The 24,119-nt window shown below is 39.6% G+C and overlaps 1 protein-coding gene across 1 annotated transcript in view; it reads right to left on the reverse strand.

Moving 5' to 3' along the window:
- FBXL2 (F-box and leucine-rich repeat protein 2) overlaps positions 1-12,252 on the reverse strand; it is a 52,219-nt gene extending 39,967 nt beyond the window's left edge. The window contains exons 1-2 of the mRNA XM_004676341.2: positions 12,185-12,252; positions 3,423-3,484 (exon numbers count right to left, since the gene is read on the reverse strand). Coding sequence (XP_004676398.1) covers positions 3,423-3,484; positions 12,185-12,187 — 65 coding nt within the window. The 5' untranslated portion in view covers positions 12,188-12,252. The remainder of the gene's footprint in view (positions 1-3,422; positions 3,485-12,184) is intronic.
- Positions 12,253-24,119: the final 11,867 nt, after the last annotated feature.

The raw sequence follows: 24,119 nt of genomic DNA on the forward strand, positions 1-24,119 counted from the left end.
TAATCTGCCAAAGACCTAGTAGCTGTCAGTTTACTATCAGATGGAAATGCGGTTTCCATTGAGACTGAATTAGTACTGGTAGATGAAATGAATCATTAGGCTACATGTTCTTAACACTTTTTTATTAATAGCAATAAGCATTTATTAAGGTCCATTATCAGGACTGCTTGCTTACAAACTGTTACTATTCAAATTCATTGCATCATGAAAGCATTTTGTTATTATTTCATAACAAAAGTTCTAACATTTTTCATTATTCATTAAACATGAAGTACTCTAAGAGTCAGCAATAACCACATGAGGAAAGAACTTTTACTATTCCTGTTTTACAGGTGAGATTAAATATGAAACAATTTAAGCAACTTTAACTAAACTCACACAATTGGTAAATGGTTAGGGCTGAAATAGCAACCCAAAAAGTCTGCTCCAAAAGTAATATAAACAAAAACATGTAAGAAAAACCCAATGCACTAATAATATACAGATCACAAAAATTAAATATTCCCATTGTTATATGAATTATATAACAAACTCTCCAGAAAGAACAAACTTACAAGCTATCTGTTGAACTGTGTGAAGGTAAAGAATAGAGAGGGAGAACCTGAATACCTTGAACTTATGGGGAAAGTTTTGTAGAAGAGTAAAGTTGCAAAAAACTTGTTAAGTAACAAATGAACAATGAGCAGTAGAAGGAATCTGTGAATCAATGAAATAGGATTCTTAAAATTAGTAATAAATAATCAGATGGAAAAACCTCAGACTTTTCTGAGGGGATACAAAGTAATGTTCAAAGATGAAAAGAAATTCACAATTCCAGGTTATGCTTCCTAACAGATCCAAAAGAGAAGCGTAGCTTCATTGTGATAAATAGAAGTTAGTAGAGAAATTAAGAGGGTGGTAAAGATACATCAAAATGACCTAAGAGCAAAATGACAGGCTAGTAAGTGAACAAGAATATCAAACTCAAAGACTTCACACCTATTGAATTAATACTGAAGGTGAACAGGAATTCAGTGAAAACAGAAACAGCAGTCTGCACTGACACAAAGACTACACACGATATGAAGCAAAAATGCAGGCCTAGGTCAGTCTGAAATTATGAAGACTTCATTTAACTGAGCAAAAATAATCAGCACATAACCTCCAGGAGGTGGGAACTCACTCACTGTGTTGTAGTACTAAATGATGAAGATGGTTGCTTCTGTAATCTGGTTCAAACCCTACTTCAACATTTGCTTAGGAAAGGAGAGAGCTACTATTTTGTGAATATAAAACCGACAGTAAACTGGCAAGCATGACTTAAAGGCCGAGAAAATTCAAGTGCCATAGTTGGCCACAGTTAATTTTGAAATGCACAAGGGAATGCCTGTAGTAGCAGTACTTTAAAATTTAAATTCCCTTACAAACTCCCAACTAAATCCTCAGAAGTGGGAATGCAAATCTATGAAATGTTATAAATATTTGCGCTCAAGTGGCAATTATTTCTTGAAAATGGTCTATGTATGAAGCTGTGTTGCATAATTCAAAAGCTGTAACTAATGATGACAACCTCCAGGATTCGTAACGACTGAGTATACCACAGATCTTTAAAAGAAATAAAATTTCTAAGACAATGGTTGAGAAAGTATACTATCACAGAAAGGGATGCAGTTCTTTTTTGGGGGTTGGGGAGCAGCTGATAAAAACTGTCCCATGGCTAAGTAGTTAACCCTATCTGACATAAGAAGAAAAAAAAAAAGTAATTTAGTAGCCCTGAATCACAGACTGCATCAGTATTCACCAAAAGGATGGAGTTTAATCACAGCCCAGTGTTGAATAATTAATATGGGTCTGTCTGAAACTGGTTATGAATCCCCAGATGAAGAATGATACATTCATATTACAGTTTTATGTCTGTAGTAGAAAAATGTTCAGACTAAGGATAAAACATTATACAATTTTAGGAGACACCACCCACATTGTATTCTGTGTATAGTGATAGCCTGCTCACCCTAACCCTGCCATATTGTTCTAATAGTTTACCTGTGCTTATCAAGATCTTGTGGGTTTATGGGACAGCTGTACATTCCCTTCCTGGTTAACACTGTTAAACTTGTAATGTTGTACAACACCAACGTTTTTCTTGTATCCAAACATTTTCTTTACTGAAATAAAACATCATTGCTATTGATAAGCTCCTGTCATGAGTTAATTTTCTTTTTTAGTTAGTAAAATGAGCTCATGACAAGAGTACCAAATAGTACACGATCAGATACTCTCAAGTTCCTGAAATGTGATCACCACATAAAGCTAAATCCTCACCCAATTTCTGACTATAGAAAAAAGGTCTAACATACTAAGGACAACAACAGTGAATAATCTGTAGCCTTTACAGAGTAAACAAAACTTACACTCAAATTCATCTCCCCAGTATAAAAGTGAATCTTAGTACTTCCAGGAAATAAATCACCTAGTCAATGTTTAATGTATGTCAACTATTTCCCAATAATGTTATATGCAATATCAAATGAGTTCTGTGGTCAAAATGTTTGCTACGCCACAACTGCCCATGTGGCAGCATCACCATGCAGGCTAGCCTACCAAGGCTCCAAGTAAATAAATTGGCTTTGCTGAGTCAGTTGTTTGCCATACTGATATGATCATAAAGACTTTTACGTAAAATCAGTGATAAGAGAGTTTGGGGAATGTCAAAGATTAGTAGTCGATAATTAAAATATTATTAATAGATCTATATTATTAGTAGATAATTAAAATATAACAACTGAACCAAAAAAAAGATTTCTTTGATGATTGCAGAGTGCTAAAGGAAACCGCTGTGCCTCAAGTCAACAAATATGGCTTGACAGCTTTACCTAGCAAAATGACAAGCAAAGTAACATTTACTATATGCTCAATGATTGCAGAAATAAAGGACAAAGACCTGCTTTATAATATTCACTGTCACTAAGCACAAAATTCTCATAAAATAAAAACATTAATTTGGAAGGCTGCATTTATTTCAATTTTAAGTGCTCAGGAGAACATATAACTGTACTTATCTTAAACTGACTTATCAGAAAATATCTAAATGTTTCACCTTTAGCAGCTCACAACCTTAATAATCATCTCTCTTCATGTTACTGACTACATTGATTATCTACTGATACCCAAACAATGGCACCTACTGAAGATTATTACAATACTTACCACATTACAAAAAGAATCCAGACCAATGCTATGTACATACTTAGTACATTCTGGATTAGACCAAGTAAAATTTAACAACAAGCTGAACAGCATTCTATAAAACAAAAACAAAAAGTCAGTTAGGCTAATTCTGTCTGTTTTTCTATGCTATGGACTCACAGTGAGAAAGAAGATAGTCTTGGAACTTGCTGACTGAATCAAATCTTAATTCTCTATTTAAGTTTACTTACACTTACCTTAAGAGAAGTTCTTTTGGTAACTTTTTGTTAATAAGGCCTTCATCATTATTTGAGAAAACCTGAACAGGAAGAAAAAGGGATTATATAAGTGGTCTCAATTAATAATTAAATTACATTTTCTTAGAACAAAATGACCCCAATCACTGCCCTATAGATATAATTTCATGAAGCCAACACACTGTTTATATCCTATCACGACTTCATAAAAATGGCAATACACAGCCATTAGTATACTACACTTTATTGAAGGTTCTAGTCAAGGGTATTACAAAAGCAAAATAGAAGGCATTCCTGTTTGAAAGGAAGCAAAATAACCTCTATTCGTATATAACACAATCTTGTATTTAGAAAATTCTAAGAAATCCACAAAAAATCTAGTAGAACTGAGGAGTTAGCAAGATTGCAGTATATAATATACTGATATACAAAATATTTACATAAAATAAACTGCATTTCCATATATTAACAGTGAATAAACTTTAAATGAATTTAAGAAAACTTCATTACAGCAGCATCAGGAATAAGCAACTAAACAAGTCTCTCTGGTGGTACAAGGGATTATTAACTCTCAGCACCAGGCAGCTGTCTGCAGCCGCTTCAGGACAGAGTCTATCCCCAGCCTGGGGCTGATCCATGCGGCACAGCAGCCCTCTCCCTCCTGGTCCAGCACTCTGCTCCTTCCTGCAGTGTATATCAGTTGTTCTGCCTGTTCTGCTCCCCACAATGTCTGTCTCTGGTGAATCCTCTTGCCCACCCCCGCACCTCTGCCCCACTCCCCAGCCCTTGTATGTACAAAGAAATAAATTTTAAAAATAAATAAATAAACCACTCGGCCCTCCCTGGTGGCGCAGTGGGTTAAGGCACAGCACTAAGAAGCTAAAGCCACTTCCGCATGAGTTCGATCCCCGCCTGCCCAGGAGGTGACCACATGGCACAGCAGACCTCTCCTGACCCGCCTGCTGCTCCTCTCTGCAGTGTACTTTGTTGATCTACCTATTCTGCTCCCCACTCTGTCTCTGGTGAAGCCTCTCACCACCCTTGCACCTCTGGCTGTACCCATTTCTGTATGCATAAATACATAAATCTTTTTTAATAGAAAAATGAACAGCTAAAGAAGTGCAAGACTTTTATGCTGAAAACCTGCACAGAACATTGTTGAGAGAAATTAAAGATTTAAGCAAACAGACACTCCATGTCCATGAAAGATTTTATAGCATTAAGTTAATGACACTTTTCAAAATTATTCACAGATTTAATGAAATTCCTATCAAAATTCCAGCTGCCTTTTCTTGGAAAATTTTTTAAAAATTGATACTAAAAATCATATAGAAATCAAGGGACACAGAATAATCAAAATAATCTTTAAAAGAAAAATCACATTTCCTGATTTTAAAGCTTACTAGAAAGTTATAGTAATTGGTGGGGGGTGGAGGGCCTCGCTGGTAACAGAGGGGTAAGTCTCAGCCCGATCGGATTGCTGCAATGGCAGCCAGGGAGCTGACTCACACATGGCGCAGCAGACCTTTACTGTCTTGCCCGCTGTTCCCCTTAGCAGTGTATTTCAGTAAATCCACCTGTTCTGCTCCCAGTCTCTCTGGGGAATACTCTCATCTCCTGCATCTCTGGCCTACACCTAAGTTCTTTTATATACAAATAAAAATCTTTAAAAATAAAATAAAGTTAACTGTGTTAATGGCATAAGGATACACATAATAGATCAAAGAGATAGAATATGAGCATCCAGAAACGAACCATAGATTTACAGACAACTGATTTTTGACAAGACTGGGGAAAGAATGGTCTTCTCAACGCACACTGACAGGATTAGTTAACTAATGTAAAACTTATGAATTAGAATCCTATCTCGGGCCCTCCCTGGTGATGCAACTGGTTAAAGCGCAGCACTATGAAGCTACCTGCACCTACTACAGCACAAGCTCAATCCCAAGCCAGGGAGCTGACCCACGTGGTCCAGCAGACCTCTCCTTCCTGCCCACTGCCCCCCTCAGCAGTGAATTTTAGATCTGCCTGTTCTGCTCCCCAATCTGCCTCTGGTGAATTCTCTCACCCCCTGCACCTCTGGCCTGTACCCCAGCTCTTATATGCACAAATAAATCTTTAAAAAAATAAGAAGTTATGTCCTCTGGTCTGCATTGGCAGATAAGATGTCAACTCATCAGATACCAAGAAAGGCAATTCATAGTTGTCTTTCTTTATCTCTTTTTAGGATTTCCATCATTAAAATATCTAATTTTTGCCAATTTGGCAACGATGTGTATAAGCTGAGATTTTGTTATATTTTTCCCACTTGGGGTTTACTGATGTGCCAGTTTGCTGGTAAGGTCATTAAGTGAATTTGTAATTTTCTGAGATCACATTTACCATTGCTAGCATTAACACTTGGCTCATTATAAAGTTTTCCAGCTTCCTTTTCTATCTGTTCATCAGTGTGTTCAACACCTAGGGCACCAACAACGATGTTATCTCTTCTCCTGACTATGGCTCACATGTCCTGTGTCTTTGCATGTTTACAATGTGTTGTTTCATGTCAAATATTATATATCAAAAAAATGTATCTCCAATAAAGGGCAGTTGACCCTTCCATTGGGTTAAGGTAGGAATGAGAAAAACTAAATCCTTTTAGTTTGATGTTCAGCTGGCTTTGAGATTTGTTGTAGCACCAGTTGGACTCAGTTCAAAATTGTCTTAGAATTATGTTAGGGTGAAATCAGAACTTTACCTTCAGGAGATGTTGACAGTCTGAACACTGACACAACTTCACAGAGCACTTTGAGCTTTACAACGTTGTAACTAGCCGCCAGCTTTCCAAATTGTGACAGTTTTCTTCCTGTTTTATGATCTGGCTACCAGCTAGCATCTGTTCTCCAGTACTACCCTCTGCACCTTAAGGAAATCTCTTCCCCCACTCCCCAACTTCAGGTCCCCTTCCCACACACACCAATTCTATTAAAAATCTTTCACTGTGTGTGATTCCTTTGCCTTTGGACATGTGGATGTCGGGACCCTTATGCACCCCTTAAATGCTGGGGTCCCTCCCTGGATATCACTCCATACTGTTTCTAGAAGCATAATCATGTGCTAACATATGTCTTCAGATTTTAGCCATCTTGTAAAGATCACAAACTTAAAGTCCTGCTTTCATTATCCCTAACCTGAACTTACTCCTCCCAGTTTTCATGGTAAATGACAACTCTTTCCTCTGGCTCTGGCTCAAGTCACTGTAACTATCCTTGGCATTTTCTTTTTTAAATTCTATTAGCAACCCTATAGATTTCCACAATAATGTCCTGTGGTCCCTTTGTTTCTGTCCTTTGCAGCCTCAGTCTTATTTCATGTATTTTCCACACAGCAGAGGATGCTCCTTCATGAAATATAGTCATATAGTCACCTTATGTTTTCCTCTTCTTCCCCCATAGTCACTTGCCCTTGGTGCAAACAGCAAAGTGCTTTAATCTACATAACTTGTCTTCCATGACTACTTTGGTCTTATCTCCTAATATGCTTTGCTATATTACTCCTGAGACACTGTTTTCCTTCCTGTTCCTCCAACATACCAGCCCCAGGACCTTTGCATTTATGTTCTCTCCTGAAAGGAAGACTCTCATCTCCAGATAGCCCCATGATATATCCTCTGCTCAAGTCACCTCATCAGAGAGGTCTTCCTCACCTTCCACATTAAAAAGCAAGTCTTCCTGGGCCTCCCTGGTGGCGCAATGGGTTAAAGCACAACACTATGAAGCGATCAGCAGCCCCTGCAACAAGAACTCGATTCCAGGCCAGGGAGTGACCCACATGGTGTGGCAGGCCTCTCCTGACCTGCCCACTGCTCTTCTCAGCAGTGTACTTTCTCAATCTGCCTGTTCTGCTCCCCACTCTGTTTCTGGTGATTCCTCTCACAACCACCCCCACCCCTCACTCCCACCCCTGCCTCTGGCCTGTATCCCAGTTCTTGTATGCAAAATAAATATTTATAAAAAAAAGCAAGTCTTCTCTTCTCTCACCCACTTTCCCACCCTACCTAAATTTCCTCTTATCATGTTTTGTTTTTCCTCAGAGCACCTTTTACTACCTTCCTAGGAGGTGAAAGCCCATGAGGGCAGAGCCTTCCTTGTCTGTTTCATTTACTGCAGAATACCCACTGCCTAGCACAATGACCCACATTTAGCACACAAGTATTTGCTGGACACAAAATTATAGGACACAAAATGTAATGGGAAGACACAATTATTTGGACAGCACTGGGAACCCAGAAAACTGAGTTTGAACCCTGGAAGCTCCAGAAGAGCTTTCTCAAGAACAGCCTGTTCTGCTTCCCTACAGCCACCTGCTCTCATCTCTGTAGTAGTCAGCTCAATGCTATACGTGGCAGTAACTGAGGCAGACATGAGATACAGAATGCAACAGGAGAAGCAGAGATGAGAGCATAACCAAGTCAGCACTGTCCAGATATGAATTCAGTTGTCTGAAGTTGGAAAAGAAAAAAAAAAGCAACAAGTAAATCCTGCAAGATGTCATAATAGCTAATCATCAAAAAAAAAAAAAAAAAAGGCAGGCTCAGCTGATCACTAAGACTCTTAATCTTGGTGTAAAATACCAGGCACAGCGCACAATCCTTAGTTCTGAAAAAACTCATGGTATATTTAATAGTGATGGGCCGAATTCAAGTCTGACTCTGTCACTCCCAGCTATACAACCTTGGGCAAGCTGACACCGACATGTAATGTCTGGTGAAAATCACCCACATTGACCAAATAACCTCAATCTCACTGGGATGCTGAAAGGGTTAAATGAGATAAACATGAAGTGATTAGCCCAAACTGGGCAGTGGAAAAGTTTGATGAAAGAGATTTGCTACAATTACTGTAATTTCTGTTCTACCCTAGTATAGACAAAAGAGACACCGATATTATAAAGAGTAGGAAAATACAGAGAACTCTCTTATGGTGATATATTAACATAGATCTCATTACATAATATAGATATAATTATATAAGCTCTTTTAACTATACCATGTGATAGACTAAAACTGCATATAAACCTTGGATATATTTCACTGTAATCTTTCCCCCGACCCAGTGCTTGCCAACACCTCTCAGGAGTTACTGACCACAGACAAATACAAAAAAAGATGTCCCAACATTGGGGGGAATTGCAAGTAAATGAAATAACAAGGGAAAACTATTTTTATATTTTAAAACAATCTGTGTCACAGCTTAAGTAGTAAGTAAGCAATATCAAAAACTTAACAGGTATCCTAATGCATATTTAGAGCTGTATGAGTTAGAGCTTACCCAATGACTTGATGTCACTTTAAAAATAGTTTTAGAACATGAAACTAAAACAAATGTGAAAGTACTAATAGGAAATATCTCAAAAAGAACATTTTATTTTTTAAAAACAGTTTCATTCCCAGCCCTCCCTGGTGGCACAGCGGGTTAAAGCACAGCACAAAGAAGCTTAAGCCACTTCCACATGAGTTCGATCCCCGCTTTCCCCGGAGGAGATCCACATGGCCCGGCAGACCTCTCCTGGCCCGCCCACTGCTCTCCTCAGCAGTGTACTTCGTCGATCTGCCTGTTCTGTGCTCCACTCTATCTCTGGTGAATCCTCTCACCCTTCGCATCTCTGGCCTGTACCCCAGTTCTGTACGAATAAATAAATCTTTTTAAAAAAAAAGTTTCATTCCCAAGTCTAAATGGCTTCATAGAAAACACTGATTTCTGTGATTCACGAAAAAGAGGGGCCAATTCCTGAAGATAAAGTGACAGGAGGAACTTTCAATGCTATTATAACTGAGTCTGAATCTAATGCACTAACATGTCTTCATGAATTTTCTTATTTCACCTTGTAGGGGAGGGGAAAAAAGGCAAGGCAGTCCTACTCTGTTCTGTAGCACATAAGCCAGTGACACGTATTCACAAGTGTTCAACATAAAAGTACAAGTAAGAAAGGAAAGTAAGTTCCTAACATACATGACATAATATAGAACAGATAGTAGGGGAACATATAACTAGACAGTACAGTATAATCCAATTAACTACCTAACAAGACTCTGAGACAAACCTCCTGTTTTTGAAATCTCATTCACTTTTAGCAACTGGATGATCGGCCAAGTTACTGTACATCTCTGTGTCTCAACTTACTCATCTCTAAAATGGATAGGGCCTCTTTGGTGGCGAGAGGGGTTAACTCTCAGCACAAGGAGAGAGAAACTATCGCAGCCATCACAGCATGAATTCGATCCCCGGCCAGAGAGGTGACCCAAGGTGCAGGAGACCTCTCTTGTCTCACCCACTGCTCCCCTCAGCAGTGTATTTCAGTCAATCCACTTATTCTGCTCTCCAATCTGCCTCTGGTGACTTCTCTCCCTTACCCTGCACCTCTGGCCTATACCCTAGCTCTTGTATGCATAAATAAATAGATCTTTTAAAAAATAATGGGTAATGCTATCTTCCCCACAGAGTTGCTACACACAGGGCCCTCCCTGGTGGCGCAGCGGGTTAAAGCACTGCACTAAGAAGCTAAAGTCACTTCGGCATGAGTTCGATCCCCAGCCCTGGAGGTGACCACATGGCGCAGCAGACCTCTCCTGACCCGCCTGCTCAGCAGTGTACTTCGTCAGTCAGCCTATTCTGCTCCCTACTCTGTCTCTGGTGGATCCTCTCACTGCTCCTGCACTTCTGGCCTGTACCCCAGTTCTGTATCCATAAATAAATAAATCCTTAGAAAGAAAAACTATACACAAGGTGCTTAGAAAAGTGTCTCATACAGAGTATACCATAAATGTCAGCTGTCATTTAATTATAGAGGCAACAAAACAAGCAGCTAAGTTGAAATTTTCATTGAGAAATAATTAAGCAGAGTTCCAAATGCATGTGAAGCTGTTTATATAATCAAGCTGTAACAGTATGTTTAGATTTGATGACGTGCAAAGATTTATTTAATTAATGTAATTAGTGAAGTGTAATGTATCTGGATTACAATTTGGGGGATCAGACAGGCTATCTCTTCACTCTCCCCACCGATGCCAACCATTCCCCACCTCCCGCGTAGCCCAGGCATCCATTTATCACTCAATTAGCCACTTGCCTTGAGTTAAGTTCCTAAGAGTTAACTTTTTAAAGACACACTAAAATTAAGCATTTCTAAGTTCAGCAAAATAACCACAATACAAAAGTGGACTATAAAGCTTTTATCTTAGCATTAGTAAAATTCTGAAGTAATATGAGTCAAGATAAACCGTGGGTCAGGATGGAAGTAGTGGATGAAAATAAGGAAGAATGGACAACAGGAGGCCTTTAGAGAGCTGTGAAATTTTTGAATAGTCTCCCCTCCTTGCTGTAATTTTAAGAGTTACTTAATGTAACCTATGAAAATAAGTCATTTCAATATTCAATATTACAGAAGCTTAGACTTCTATAATACTCATTTTCGGAAACCTTGCCTGCCTCATAATCTATCACCTAAATTTAAAGAACTTAAAGAAACATACATAAAGCCATGTCTTTTACTTGTGGGTGTTCTCTTCCTGCCGCCAAAGGCCACACACCTGGCAAGTGTTTTTCCAATCAAGGAGAGACACAAGCCACAAATCTTCTCTACTACCATACCTCTCAGTATGAAAAGCCAGAGCCAGCCAGAGTCCCACATCTTCAACGTTCCAGAAGGCCATTGCCACCTGGGAGCACCCTGCATTCTCAGCTCATCAGCAGTTCCACTAATCCTTGACCATAAAGAGCCTATACTAAATGACAGATGATAAAAGACCACTTTCTCAAAACCCGGCATTTCCTTATTATCAAGCTCTACTGCTCCAGCTACCTATACCAAAGGTGTGTCCCCAGGCAGAGGGCTCAGCTCCTCCATTCTTTTACACCGTTTGGAGGCCTCTGGAGAAATCACACCTTTGGTTGGCAATTTCAGAATCATGTCTACTGAAGACAACATCTCAGCTGAATCTTCAAGTCGTATTTGCAAAACGAGCTGAAAGGGGTGGGGGGGGGGGAAGAGGGGGGCCCCAGGCGGTCAAGTGATATATGCCCATTTCGTTCTCAAGTTTATTGCATAAAGGTGGTAAATGAAGACAGCTACCATGTACTAATTACTAATGAAACCCCTTAGTGAGAGTGCTATGGTCAAACACCAGCTTACTGCCTCCGTTGTCTAAACAGGACAGGGGAGATCACCAAAATGACAAATGTAAAATTTCCACATGCTAAAAAAAAAATCTGTCAGAAAGAATTTAAAAGCAATATTTATGATGTTATTTTTTATACAAAGGCACAGAAACAAGACAGTAAGCACAGAGTGGAATGGTGCGAGCGTGGAGATCCATCTACCTATCTATATAGATATACATATATGCTACTCAGACATATCCTTTTTTCCTTAAACCACACCCTCTCGGGTGGCTTTCCAGGCTCTCGTGGCCAAAGAGCGTCACACCGTCCTGAAGGCCACCGGCAATGTGTCTGTTACGGCGCGGGGGGATTGGGAGGTGACCCAACTGTGACCCATACATTCAACAGCGTTTAACGCGGCGTGACCATAACCCCAGGCAGGCGGCTCCAGGTCCCCCAGGGTCCCCCTCCCCGGGCCCGCCCAACCCTGTCCCGCAGCCCCGCAGGCCGCGGGCCTGGCCTCTCCGCGACCCCTGAGCCACCGCCGAACCTAGAGGGCGACCCCGCGGGGACACAGCTCCGGCGGGGAAGGGCGGGCGGCACCCGGCCCAGACTCACCATGGCCGAAGAGCCGCGAGCGCGCCCACAGCCCGGAGTCACAAGGCGCCGGCAACGCCCGTTGTCCTGGTGACGCCAGCTGGGCGCCCCGCCCCGTCCCTAAGGTGGGCTCGGACGCGGTCATTGGCGGTCGGCGACCACGTGACGCGCAGGGGCGGCGCCCTCTGACCGGCTCCCTCCGCCCCTACCTCTCATCTTGCGCCTTCCCGACTTTGCATCTGGTCCATCTCCACCCTCACCACCTTGATAGCCCTCACCTGTCAGATTCCCCAGCTGGAATAGATTTTCTTTACGAGACAAATTACACAGGTAGATACATGATTACTGAAGACATTTTAAACCAACAGCGAGATTTAAAAAGAAGAAAAATGCACCAAATCCCAAGATCTGAGGTAACCACTGCGTACTGTCTAGCCTGTCAGGAAATGTGTATGTATTATAATAGTCAGAAACGGATGCAAACCATATGCACTTTTTATCATCTTTTTTCAACTAAAAATCACCTATGCATGCCACTTCATGCAATAGCATTGTGTGAGTACACTCTAATTTATTAAATCCATCATGATGCACTTTGTTGGATGTTTTCAGCATAGTTGAAGGAAACTAGATCGCCTCACATTCAGCCCGTTAACTCCATGAAGAGGAGACATGTTCAACAGCTGGCCTCACATCTCCTCATGAATGTTTAACAAGCATCTCAAATTTAATATGACCCAAAGAAGATTTTTGGTCCAAGTTTCTTGCTCCCCAATCTTCCTTATCCCTGCAAGTGTTCCCACTGTCCTTTTGGTTGTTGCAGGGTAAGTGAATTGGTCAGGTTTGTATGCCATTGGCCTCTGTGGCCATTACCAGTGACTTTGATTGTGTTTACACAAGGGGCGCTTGGGATCGTGGACACCTGGAGTATGATGTGGGCGTGAGTGGGCACATTTGAGCCTAGAAGCTGAGGCTCTCAGGGTGGTGTTACTCAGAGACAAGGCGGAAGGTGATGGTTGAACAGCTCCCAGCAGGCGAATGACTACAGAGAGGCGGGGCCATTGGAAGAGGCTAGAGAGAGCTGGAAGAGAAAGAATGAAGATTCCCTGGAGGTTGGGAGGGCTTCCTGACTTACCAGCCTGCAGGCTTGCCCCACAACAATTGGCATAGAAACAGCTTTAAAGCCTGAAAAAGGGCCCTCCTGGTGGTGCAACAGGTTAAAGTGCTGCACTGTGGAGCTACCCTCCGGCCAGGGAGGTGATCCACATGGTGTGGTGGACCTCTCCTGACCAGCCCTCTGCTCCCCTCAGCAGTGTATTTCAGTCATTCTGTCTGTTCTGCTCCCCACTCTGTCTCTGGTGAATCCTCTCACACCCTGTACCTAGCCTGTACCTCAGTTCTCTAGCCTGTACCTGTATCTCTAGCCTGTATTACATATGCATAATAAATATGCATAAATTTAAAAAATAAATAAATCTTAAAAAAAAAGGTCACTGAGGGCTCCCGGGCTCCCCTTTATCTGTCTGTCCTAGCTGATAGTAAGCCTGCCCTGTGCTTGCTGGCACTGTCGTAGTCTAGGATACAAACCTAGAAAGCACCCTAGTTTGCTCTCCTTTCCTCACACCTCACATCTAAGTCATTAATAAACTTTCTTAAAACTAGAAAACATTTTTAGTGAGGTAACACTATTTACACTCTCTACAGGTTTCAGATGTACCATTTTCACTATGACTGTATCTGTCACACCATTCTCACCACCAAATGACCACTTACCAGCCACCACTGACCAATCAGCCTCTGCTAACCTGCTCCACTCTCCCTTCCCTTGTGGTAACCATATTTTGTTTTGTTTTGTTTTGTTGTTGCTGAGTTGTGTGAGTTATCTATATATTTTGAGTAAAACCCTTTGATACATGGTTGCAAATATTTTCTACAATACGGTAGACTTGCTTTTAAGATTTTTTTTTTTTAATTTATACATACAAAAACTGGGGTCTAGGCCACAGGTGTGGAGGATGAGAGGATTCACCAGAGACAAGAGTGGGGAGCAGAACAGGCAGATTGACTAATGTACACTGCTGAGAGGAGCAGCAGGGGGGTCAGGAGAAGTCTGCTACACCATGTGGATCACCTCCCCGGCAGGGAATCAAATTCAGGCTGCAGTGGCTGGTGATAGCTTGATAGTGCTGAGACTTTAACCTTTTGCACCACCAGGGAGGCGCAACGGCCTTTGATTTTTTTTTTTTTTAAGATTTATTTATTTGTACATATAGAACTGGGGTACAGGCCAGAGGCTCAGGGGCGGTGAGAGGCTTCACCAGAGACAGAGTGGGGAGCAGAACAGGCAGATCGACGAAGTACACTGCTGAGGGGAGCAGCGGGCGGGTCAGGAGAGGTCTGCCACGCCATGTGGTCACCTCCAGGGCAGGCGGGAATCAAACTCATGCGGAAGTGGCTTTAGCTTCTTAGTGCTGTGCTTTAACCTGCTGCGCCACCAGGGAGGGCCAACTGCCTTTGATTTTAACACTAGCTGTGCAGCAGCTTTTTAGATTGAGATAATGCCATGTGTCTTTTGTTTCTCTTGCTAGTGGCGATGACACATAGTCATCACACATACACACATACATACACACTGACTCGACTGGGATAATTTAGACATGACAATGAACCAAACCTTCAAATCTTTGGGTTGTAGAAGGAAACCAGGCTCAGAGAAAACCTATGCAGGCTTGGGGAGAACATACAAACTTTATCCAGACAGTGGATTTCCCAAACTATTTGCAGAAGTAACAATAACCAGCAATAGTACCAGAGGAAGGAGCTCCAAGAATTGGTCTCTTCACTAAAGGAAGAATTAAGCTAGCAAAAACTGACCTGATCAATATGTTCTTCACTTGATTCTAATTAACATCTAAGTCAATCAGAAGTGCTTAATAAATAGACAGCTGAATTATGGTAAGAAAGCATTTTGTCATTTTTGCCTACTTGCCTAGATAGCATCTCCAAGTCCCATCATGGCGCAGCCTTGTAAAGAATGGGCCATGCTCCATGAACTATGTTCTCAAAAACGGTGGTCATGCATTTGACATGTCTGATGGTTGCCTACAAAACCAGCATAGTGTCTAACCTTAAATTTTTCCCCTCAGGTTGGAATGACTTTATAGGTAGCTTCTGATGGAAGCATTCAAAGATATATACTACCCCATCATTGCTACCTGGAGCAGGAATGATGAGTGACTGATATTTGTGTTCCACTAAACAAGAAAGCTAAGGCAGAATTGTAGTTGGGTTAGCACTGAAGGAATGCTTTACTCAGAGCCAATATGCTCTGAGCCCTTTTTGTCTCTGGCATTTAAGGAAATATGCTCTGGTCACTAGCTGATCCTGAGATCACGGAACAGAGTCTTCAGTATGCCTACATAACAAGGAATGCTATATTTGTGAAAGTAGTTAGGAAAAGTCACTAAACAGCCTTCCATAACCAGTGTCAGGAAGCCCTATGGATGGGTGAGAACCTATGATGGTGAAAGCAGATTAGAGGCTGCTTATTGTGGAGGTGATGAAAATGTTCTAAAACTGACTGTGATGACAGTTGCACACATCTGTGAATACACCAAAAACTACAGAACTGTATGGTTTAAATGAGCAAAATGCATGTTTTATAAATTACACCTCAATAAAGCTGCAGGTTTTCTTTTTTGAAACTGGTATTTATACCAATTCTTAATTCTAATATATTCTTGGCAATATACCTGTGTATCAGTATTAAGTATCAGTTTTGATATTTATCCTGAGTATTACATTTTGAATCTCACTTAGTCCCCCCCCCCATATATTCTTGATGGTGTTCATTGGCACACAAGTACAGATATAAATTTAAATGAAACCTTATTTGTCTATGTTTTTCTTTTGTTGATTATGCTGTTGGTGTTATATTTAAAAATGTTTTCCAAATATTCTTGACGTTCATGAAGATTTATCTATGTTTTTTTTTCCCCCTAAGAGTTTTATCTTTTTAGCTTTAATATTTAGGTCATTGATCCCTTTTGATTTAGTTTTTATGACTAGTATAAGGTAGGGGTTCTACTTCATTATTTTGTATTTTGATATTCAGTTATTCCAGCACTATTACTTGAAAATGTTATTCTTCTTCCCATGTCTTAGAACCCTTGTTGAAAGTTAGTTGGTCATAGATGACTGGGTTTATTTATAAACTTTCAATTTCATTCCATTAACAACATAGTTTTAAATTATATGGAGGATTTATATGGTGGAATCTAAAATGACTATTGCTGAGAAAGAAGCCTTCTTTCTCATACTCTACATACTGTATGGTTACAAGTATATGACATTCTAGAAAGATAAAAGTATACAGACAATAAAAGATCAGTGGCTGCAAGGAGTTGAGGGGAGCAAGGGAGGGACAAGGGGATTTTAGAGCAGAGAAATTATCTGATAAATAGCGATGTTCATTTTTCAAACCCACAGAACTCTACAATACAGTGACCTCTAATAAAAACTATAAACTGCAGTTAATAATAATGATATCAATATTGATTCACCAATTCTAACAGATATGCAACACTGATATAAGCTGTTAATGATAGGGCAAATTGTGTGGGGGATAGAATGGGGGGAGAAATAATGTAGGTGCAGCTAGGGAGGGAGAAAAAGTATATGTGAATGTTTCGTATTCTACCCAAATTTTCAATAAACCTAAAAAGACTTTAAAAATAAAATACTGACTTATAAACAAATAATGGCAAAAATTAATCACATAGGGAGAAATGGAGTTGCTCAGGACAAGAAGGAAGTTTCTTTAAAAAAAATTAGCAAAATAGTTCATTATTGATTAAGTTTAAAAAGGAGAAGATACATATAAAACATAGACATTGAATGCAAAAAGATGACATAAAACTATGAATAATTTGCTCCAACATTGGAAACCCAAGATGAAAATAATCTTTTTTTTATAAAGTTGTTAACCACAAAAATAAGCAGAAGAAACTTGGAAAACAAATAGACTATTAACCACATGGGAAATGGAAAGATCAGGGTAACTTCCCAAAGGCATTCAATGATATTACAAACATATTTTGCAAAAACTTTAGGGAACAGAAAATTGCTACCTTATATAAATACTCCAGAGTATGAAAAACTAACTTATTTTGTGAGGTTAGGATAATCTTGTCACAAAAACTAGACATACATAGACAGCAACAAGAAATCTCAGTTATCATATAACTGCAAAAATCTTAACACTAACACATCAATTTCAACAAAATAAGAAATCAAAGAATGCAAACATTATTTAACACTAGAAAAATATATTTCCAAGTAATGTATTAACCAATTAAAGGTTATGAGCCAAGATGTGGAAAATAGTGAAGACTGATTCAGTGTCTTTGTTTTGGGGATCAGTCAAGTTGGCGTTGGCCTAATTTGGAAGTTTACCCCCTTCTGTGTTCTGGAAGAGTTTAAGGAGGGTACTAAAACCTCTTTGAATGTTTGGTAGAATTCACCTATGAAGCTATCTGGTTCTGGACTTTCTGTTGTTGGGAGCTTTAATTGCTTATTCAATCTCATTACACATTATTGTCCTGCTCATATTTTCTGTTAAGGAACAAGACTGTCCCACTTCCCAGAAAGTGAATGAGGTGCAAGCCTTTGCAGGGATTTCAGATTTGGAGGACCTGACTCTTCTCCCTCTGCCACAGGGCCTCCTTCCCTTGCAAATCTTCCAGATGCCCCACCCCATTTCTGCGGTGGCCTCCTAGTGCCTACAGGGAAGGGGTGCAGTAAATTCCAGTCATCTGTAGATGCCTGGTCTACAGATGACTGACGAGGCAGTCAGTCCACAGGAACTACAGTTGCTATTCAAACCAATACTGACACCAACTGGGTGGAAACAGAAACCAAATCACAGCAGCCAATGAGCTGAATGCAAGGCTGTTTAGACCTTTGCACAGTGAGCTGCTAAAGAGATGAACCCTAAGCTTAGATAATGGGAAACTGAGGGGCAGATAATCACAAACAAGCCCTTGAGGACTCAGGGTATGTAGAAATCCATTTGGGTCCCTCCGGAACCTGAAACAGTCCTCACTGTTTTCCACATCTTCTGTATTTGAGGCTTTATGTCTTTTATGAGTTGAGAAAAACTCTCATACATAATCTCTTCAAATATTTGACTCTGCCATTTTTTGCTCTCCCTTTTCTTTGAGTATTTAAATTATCATATGCTTGAAACTTCATTCAGTATTCTTTATACCTCTTTATTTTTATTATATTCTTTCTTCTTCTTGTCATTTATGCTTTACTCTAGATATTTTCTTCCAGCATATCTCGTAATTCACTAATTCTCTTCATTAATGTTTAATCCACTATCAAAATTATACATTGAAATTTTTCATTTCATTTATATTTTTTTCTAATTCTTTAAGATTTATTTTTTATTCATACAGAAATGGGGTACAGGCCAGAGGCTCAGGGGTGGTGAGAGGATTCACCAGAGACAGAGTGGGGAGGAGAACAGGCAGATTGCTGAGGGGAACAGCGGGTGAGGCAGGAGAGGTCTGCCACACCATGTGGATCATCTCTGGGGCAGGGATCAAACTCACTGAAGGAACTGTGGCTGGCTTGCAGTGCTCCCCTTTAACCCCCTGCACCACCAGGGAGGGCCCATTTCACTTATAATTTTAAGTAATATACTTCTTTTAAAATTCTTGTGATTTCTAGTTATCTTATTACTGCCATATTTCTCAGTCTTGTCCCTTGTCTCCCTAAATATAATAAACAGAGTTATTTTAAAACTGTATCTGGTAGCTCCAATATCTGGTTTCTCTGGGGTTATATTTTCATCATTTGTTGTTTCTATTGATTTTATTTTTTTCTGTTTCTTGTGTGCCTCTTTGTTTTAATTACATTTTCATTGTTGTTTGTAGACTAGTTTGTTTCCCAGTAAAGATGTATGTTTGTAGACTAATTTGTTTCCCAAAAAAGATTTATGTTTGCTCTAGAGATTTTGTCTTCTTCAGGTAGGCACATAGCCAAGTGATGTGAATTAATCCTAAACCAAATTCAGTGACTAAATTTATTCAGAGTTTAGCTGTCAATGCCACAAGAACCTGCTTTTTTTTGTACAACCCAGTGATTAATGTAGAACATTGAGATCCTAACACAAAGGAAATGAATAGCACTTCTTGATGAGATCTAGTCATTTTCTTGTTCTTTTATCCTGGCAAGAATATCTAAAAAGTCCACTCCATTTCTCCCCCTCTCGGCAGTCCTCTCTAAGTTGAGTAAAAATAATTTCCCAAAAGAAAAGAGGTCTCAATCACTAGGGTCATCTCTCTGAGACCTAATTCTTCCATGGACACTCGTCAAATAATTATTTACTATGTTGTTGGTGGCCTGATGCATTTAAGTAGATGTTATTAAATGTTGTACAGACTTTAAATAATATTCAGAAAGACTTAGATAATTTATGTCACTTTTACCAGAAATGACAATCCCCTTAATGTTTTTCTGTTCCTATACTACAGATATAAGTGTGATATAGCTATAGCTACTACAAATAATCTAGAATTACTTTAATTCTTAAATGAATAGTGTTATACAATGTATGCAATGTCTTTTTTCCTCAGCAGTATGTCTTTAAGCTTCTGCATTAGAATATATACATCCTTATTCTAGTTTTGAACTTATCATGGTGGATATCCCTGATACAGGTAGAACCTAAAGGAAACTGACTTTTATATAATACTTAGCTTTTTCCCCACAAGATAAATGAACTAATTTTGCCTTGTAAAATTAAAAATTTGGAAAATGATAGAGTTTTACTGATGAAAAGACCATTTTGGAGTAACAACAGAAGACCATTGGGTAAGACAGTGTCATTTTGCCAGACAGCTTGGGAATCTGGGGATTATTTCAAAATACTGTGTTTATAGTAACTTTCCTCTGGCATTTAAAAAGATCCTATTGCTCTTCCATCTCCCCCAATAATCCGGTCAAGATCACTACCTAATCAATCCATGCAATGCCCTCTGCTCACTGGCAGCAGTATCTTTTTCTCTGAACAATGAGTCATTCTTCCCATCCATTCCCCCTTTTGCTTCTGTAGGCACACATTGTGCATTTTTGTAGGACTTGGAGAAGCTGAAGTTAGAGTTTGTTTATTTTTTCATGTGAATGAAGATAAAGTTTCTTTAAAACCAAGTCCAAAGAGCTACAGAGCAATCCTTTTATTTGCTCATTTACTCTTACACAGACTATTTGGCAGGGTCCTCTAAAGTCAGTAGACAGGAAAATATGCTGTCTTAAAATATAAAATAATGAAAAACAGTGGTCTTGTAATTATTCTCCCAAGGCTATTCCTACCCTTTTCACCAAATTAAAGCAAGATTGGCTACCTTTATAAGGATGGCATACAAAGTAAGCAGGGAATAAAAAAGCAAATGGCGTGCCCAGCAATCCAAGATGGAGACAATGTAAGTCTCTGCAGTGCAAGAGACTTCTTCAGGGTTGAGTCAGGCATTTATTTCCTGCCTCAGTGAGTCCTCAGTGGTTATATGCCTCTACAACATCTCCCAGGTGGTCTGACTGCCTGTGCCCATCCCAACCCAGCCTCATCTCTAGACTTTGGCTGTCAGCCTCCTCCAACTTGAATGCTGGAGTTGAAACTTCTTATTTCTCAACTTCTTGTTTCCCATCACCTTTTTGTGGAATGCATGAATGAGATCTAAGCAATTTGTACATGGTTTCAATACAACAGATGGCAGAACTGTTTGTGTCTTGGTTTGGGAAACTGCTAACCAAGAAACACAAAATCTCTGTCTCCTTCTTTCCCCATTACCTATTTGAGTCCATGTCAATTTAAATGCCTGGAAAATGAGCATGCATATGCTGGTGCTTAAAAATGATTTTGACCTAATTATTGTTAACTCAACAATGAGTGGTTTTAGCTCATGATACATAATATTAAAGAGAGAACATATTGGTGTATCACTTGATATATGTCTTTAGACAGTAAACTGAAGTACCAAATAAATACAAAAATACTTAAAGTATGTAAGTTGGTATGTTGAACAAAGATGATATATAAATTGTGGTCAAAGCACAGTTTATTTCTGCCCCTCACTATTAGAACAGTAAGGATGATCAGTCCTGTCTGCCAATGCCCATTGGGCTGGTTTATTATTATTATTTTTTATTTTATAGCAGTTTATTTTTACATATTTCTGTGCATGGGCTGGGTTTTTTTTTTTCCATTTTATGATAATGGTGTCTCTACCATTAAAATTTTCAAATGCAGTTTCACTTCAGAAATTTGCCTAGATACTTATTAATCAAAACGCCTAACTTTGGTTAGTGTCATATCTTCTCTCCACTTAGTTGGGTTCCCATGTCCCTTATGGGCACATTCTATTTTGGGATCCCTTACAGCTTTCCCTCCTTCCCATACCGGTGGAAAATTTACATAAATCTACATAAACCTCTCTCCTCTTCCTGCTGAAATCTTTCTGCTTTTCCAGATGCCCTTGGGTGGTGGGTCCAACACAATATCATCCCAACTTCCTTTCTAGAAGGATCCACATTTGGTCTCATGCTTGATAAATTTTAAAAGTGTAGGGGTAGAAATACCAGCTTAACTAAATGTATTCCAAACAGCTAAAAATCATGCAAAAGCAAAGATGTCATTGGCTCAAACAGAATAATGGAGGACTCCTTAGAAGTCATCTTTCCATTACTGAGCTTTGCTGAACAAGAACTAGAGGGCAAATTAACACCATAGATTGATGATAAACTAAGAGTAGAACCCAATTTTCTGATGGCCAGGCATGTTGCGTGCTGCTAAAACACTACGTCTCAAAGCATATTAAAAAATATCTCTCCATCAGTAAAAGGCACAATCAGCATACTGGCTAAGATGGGAAAATTATGTCATATAATCAGGCTGAGTTTTTCCTGTCTTCTTACCAAGTACCATGTACATGGTGACCATTCCTGCAAATGCATAGTCTAATAAGTACATCTATCCCAGTGGACACAATAGGATTGTCTATTAATATATGAACTACCTCAGTGAGGTCTGGGATAAGCAGTCCCGAGAATAGTAGTCATCAAGTTTAATGACTAAGAATCCACAGAACATTCAGTGGAGGGGTTCAGTTGGCCCTGCTTTCTCAGAGCAGAAGAAACAGTTCAGTGGTTACTCCATGAACTTTAAAGAACTGAGGGTCAGATGGGTCAAACACTACACGACATACACTTCAGCAACATCTTTAAAGACAGAGCACCCAATGCCACAATAGTGAAGGCAAGGATAAATAGATGGGACTACATCAAGTTAAAGAGCTTCTGTACAGCAAAAGAAACATTACTAAAAGAACTGAGGGTCTTAATGTTAAATATGATAGAAAATTGCAATATCGATGTCCTTCCTGCTGCTGTAAATTAGCATTGTTCAATTCCCCTGCCCTTTACTGGACACCTACACCATGCCATATACTGAATTAAGAGCTACAGATACAAAATAGGACAAATCTTTCTCAAGCGGTTAACAGAATGATGCGATGTGCTAAGCTACCATGCATGTAGAAATTATTTTGGATAGCTATTTATCCATAATTGAAAGGTTTCACTTTACAAAGTAATTCCAATCTCAAAACCTCTGTATGTTAGGTAGTATTAGCTCTTTTTTTATGCAAAGAAACTGAGACCCAGAGATGTAAATTGATGTGTTTGTTTCCATGCATATTCAGTTGCAAAAGCTAGATATAAATTTAGTTCTTCTGACCCTTTTCCAAAGTTGTTCTTCTCAGTGGCATGTGCCTCTCAGAAAAGATCAAAGTCTCCAGTGAAAGCTACAAAATTCACAACAGAGACTAGAAGACAATTGCAAGACTGGAGCACTGAAATCCTCCCAGGGTCCCTGAAATGTCAGCCTAAAAGTAGCCATATGTAACACCTAGCTGGAAAGAAGTCTTATTCTGAGAACGGCACCGCTGCCCACTCTTTGGCCACCCTAGACCGCCTTCCTGCCAAGTCCAAAATCTGTCTTCCTTTGGGGCCAGGGCTTTTGCTTTCTGAGGGCTCATTCCTACTTTTCATTAGATTAGGTGCAAACACTCTGGGTAAACAAAATAAAAATTCCCTACCATTGGCAGCTACTGCTAACTGCTACAACCGGAATGGTCTTCTTTTAGTTAGTAATTCAGTTGCAATTTTTTTAAAAGGAGAGAAAGGTAAGTTGAAGGCGGTAAGGGGCTTGGCACAGAATTGGCTCCGACTGCAAATCAACTTTAGACCCCAAAAGAACTTAAAAGTACTACCAGCACCCACAATGGCTCTTCAGTGTGCCCGTGTTTACCCAGCACCAGCCCACAGCCTCCACAGCCCTGAAGGCAGCTTGCATGTAAATGCTACATTGTGCAGTGATTTTTCGGTTCTGTGACTTCAGACTGGTGGCAGATGATTTGTGAGACTCTTTTAGATTCATCAGGCTTGAAATTCTACACTGACTTGTCTATATTGCTTCTGAGGATCATTTATTCATCCTTCCAGTCATTAAAACTTCATCAAATGCCTCCTTACGCACTGTACTAACTACCAGACATATAAACTAAAACCAACCAAACAAAAAACAACATAAAAGGAAATGGTCTCTTCCCTAAAATGAAACTTGGTAGGTTTCTTATTTTAATGAGAACATTACCATGACCTCTGACATACTTTCTCCTTGGAGCCTTGAATGAGTAAGTTGACAGATCAGGGGGTATGATTAATCTGTTAAACATAGTTTGAGAACAAACAGACTATCAACCAGGGACTTTTGAAGACACCAGAAATATAAATACAGAAAAAAATATGATCTCCAGTCACATGTTTTTTAGAATCTGTAAAAGCCTTGGGAAGTGTCTGGTTGATAGCTGGTTGGTTCTCAAACTTTTTTTTT

Source organism: Condylura cristata, unplaced genomic scaffold (assembly GCF_000260355.1).
Source record: "Condylura cristata isolate star-nosed mole 26May11 unplaced genomic scaffold, ConCri1.0 scaffold00004, whole genome shotgun sequence".
Classification (NCBI taxonomy): Eukaryota; Metazoa; Chordata; class Mammalia; order Eulipotyphla; family Talpidae; genus Condylura; species Condylura cristata.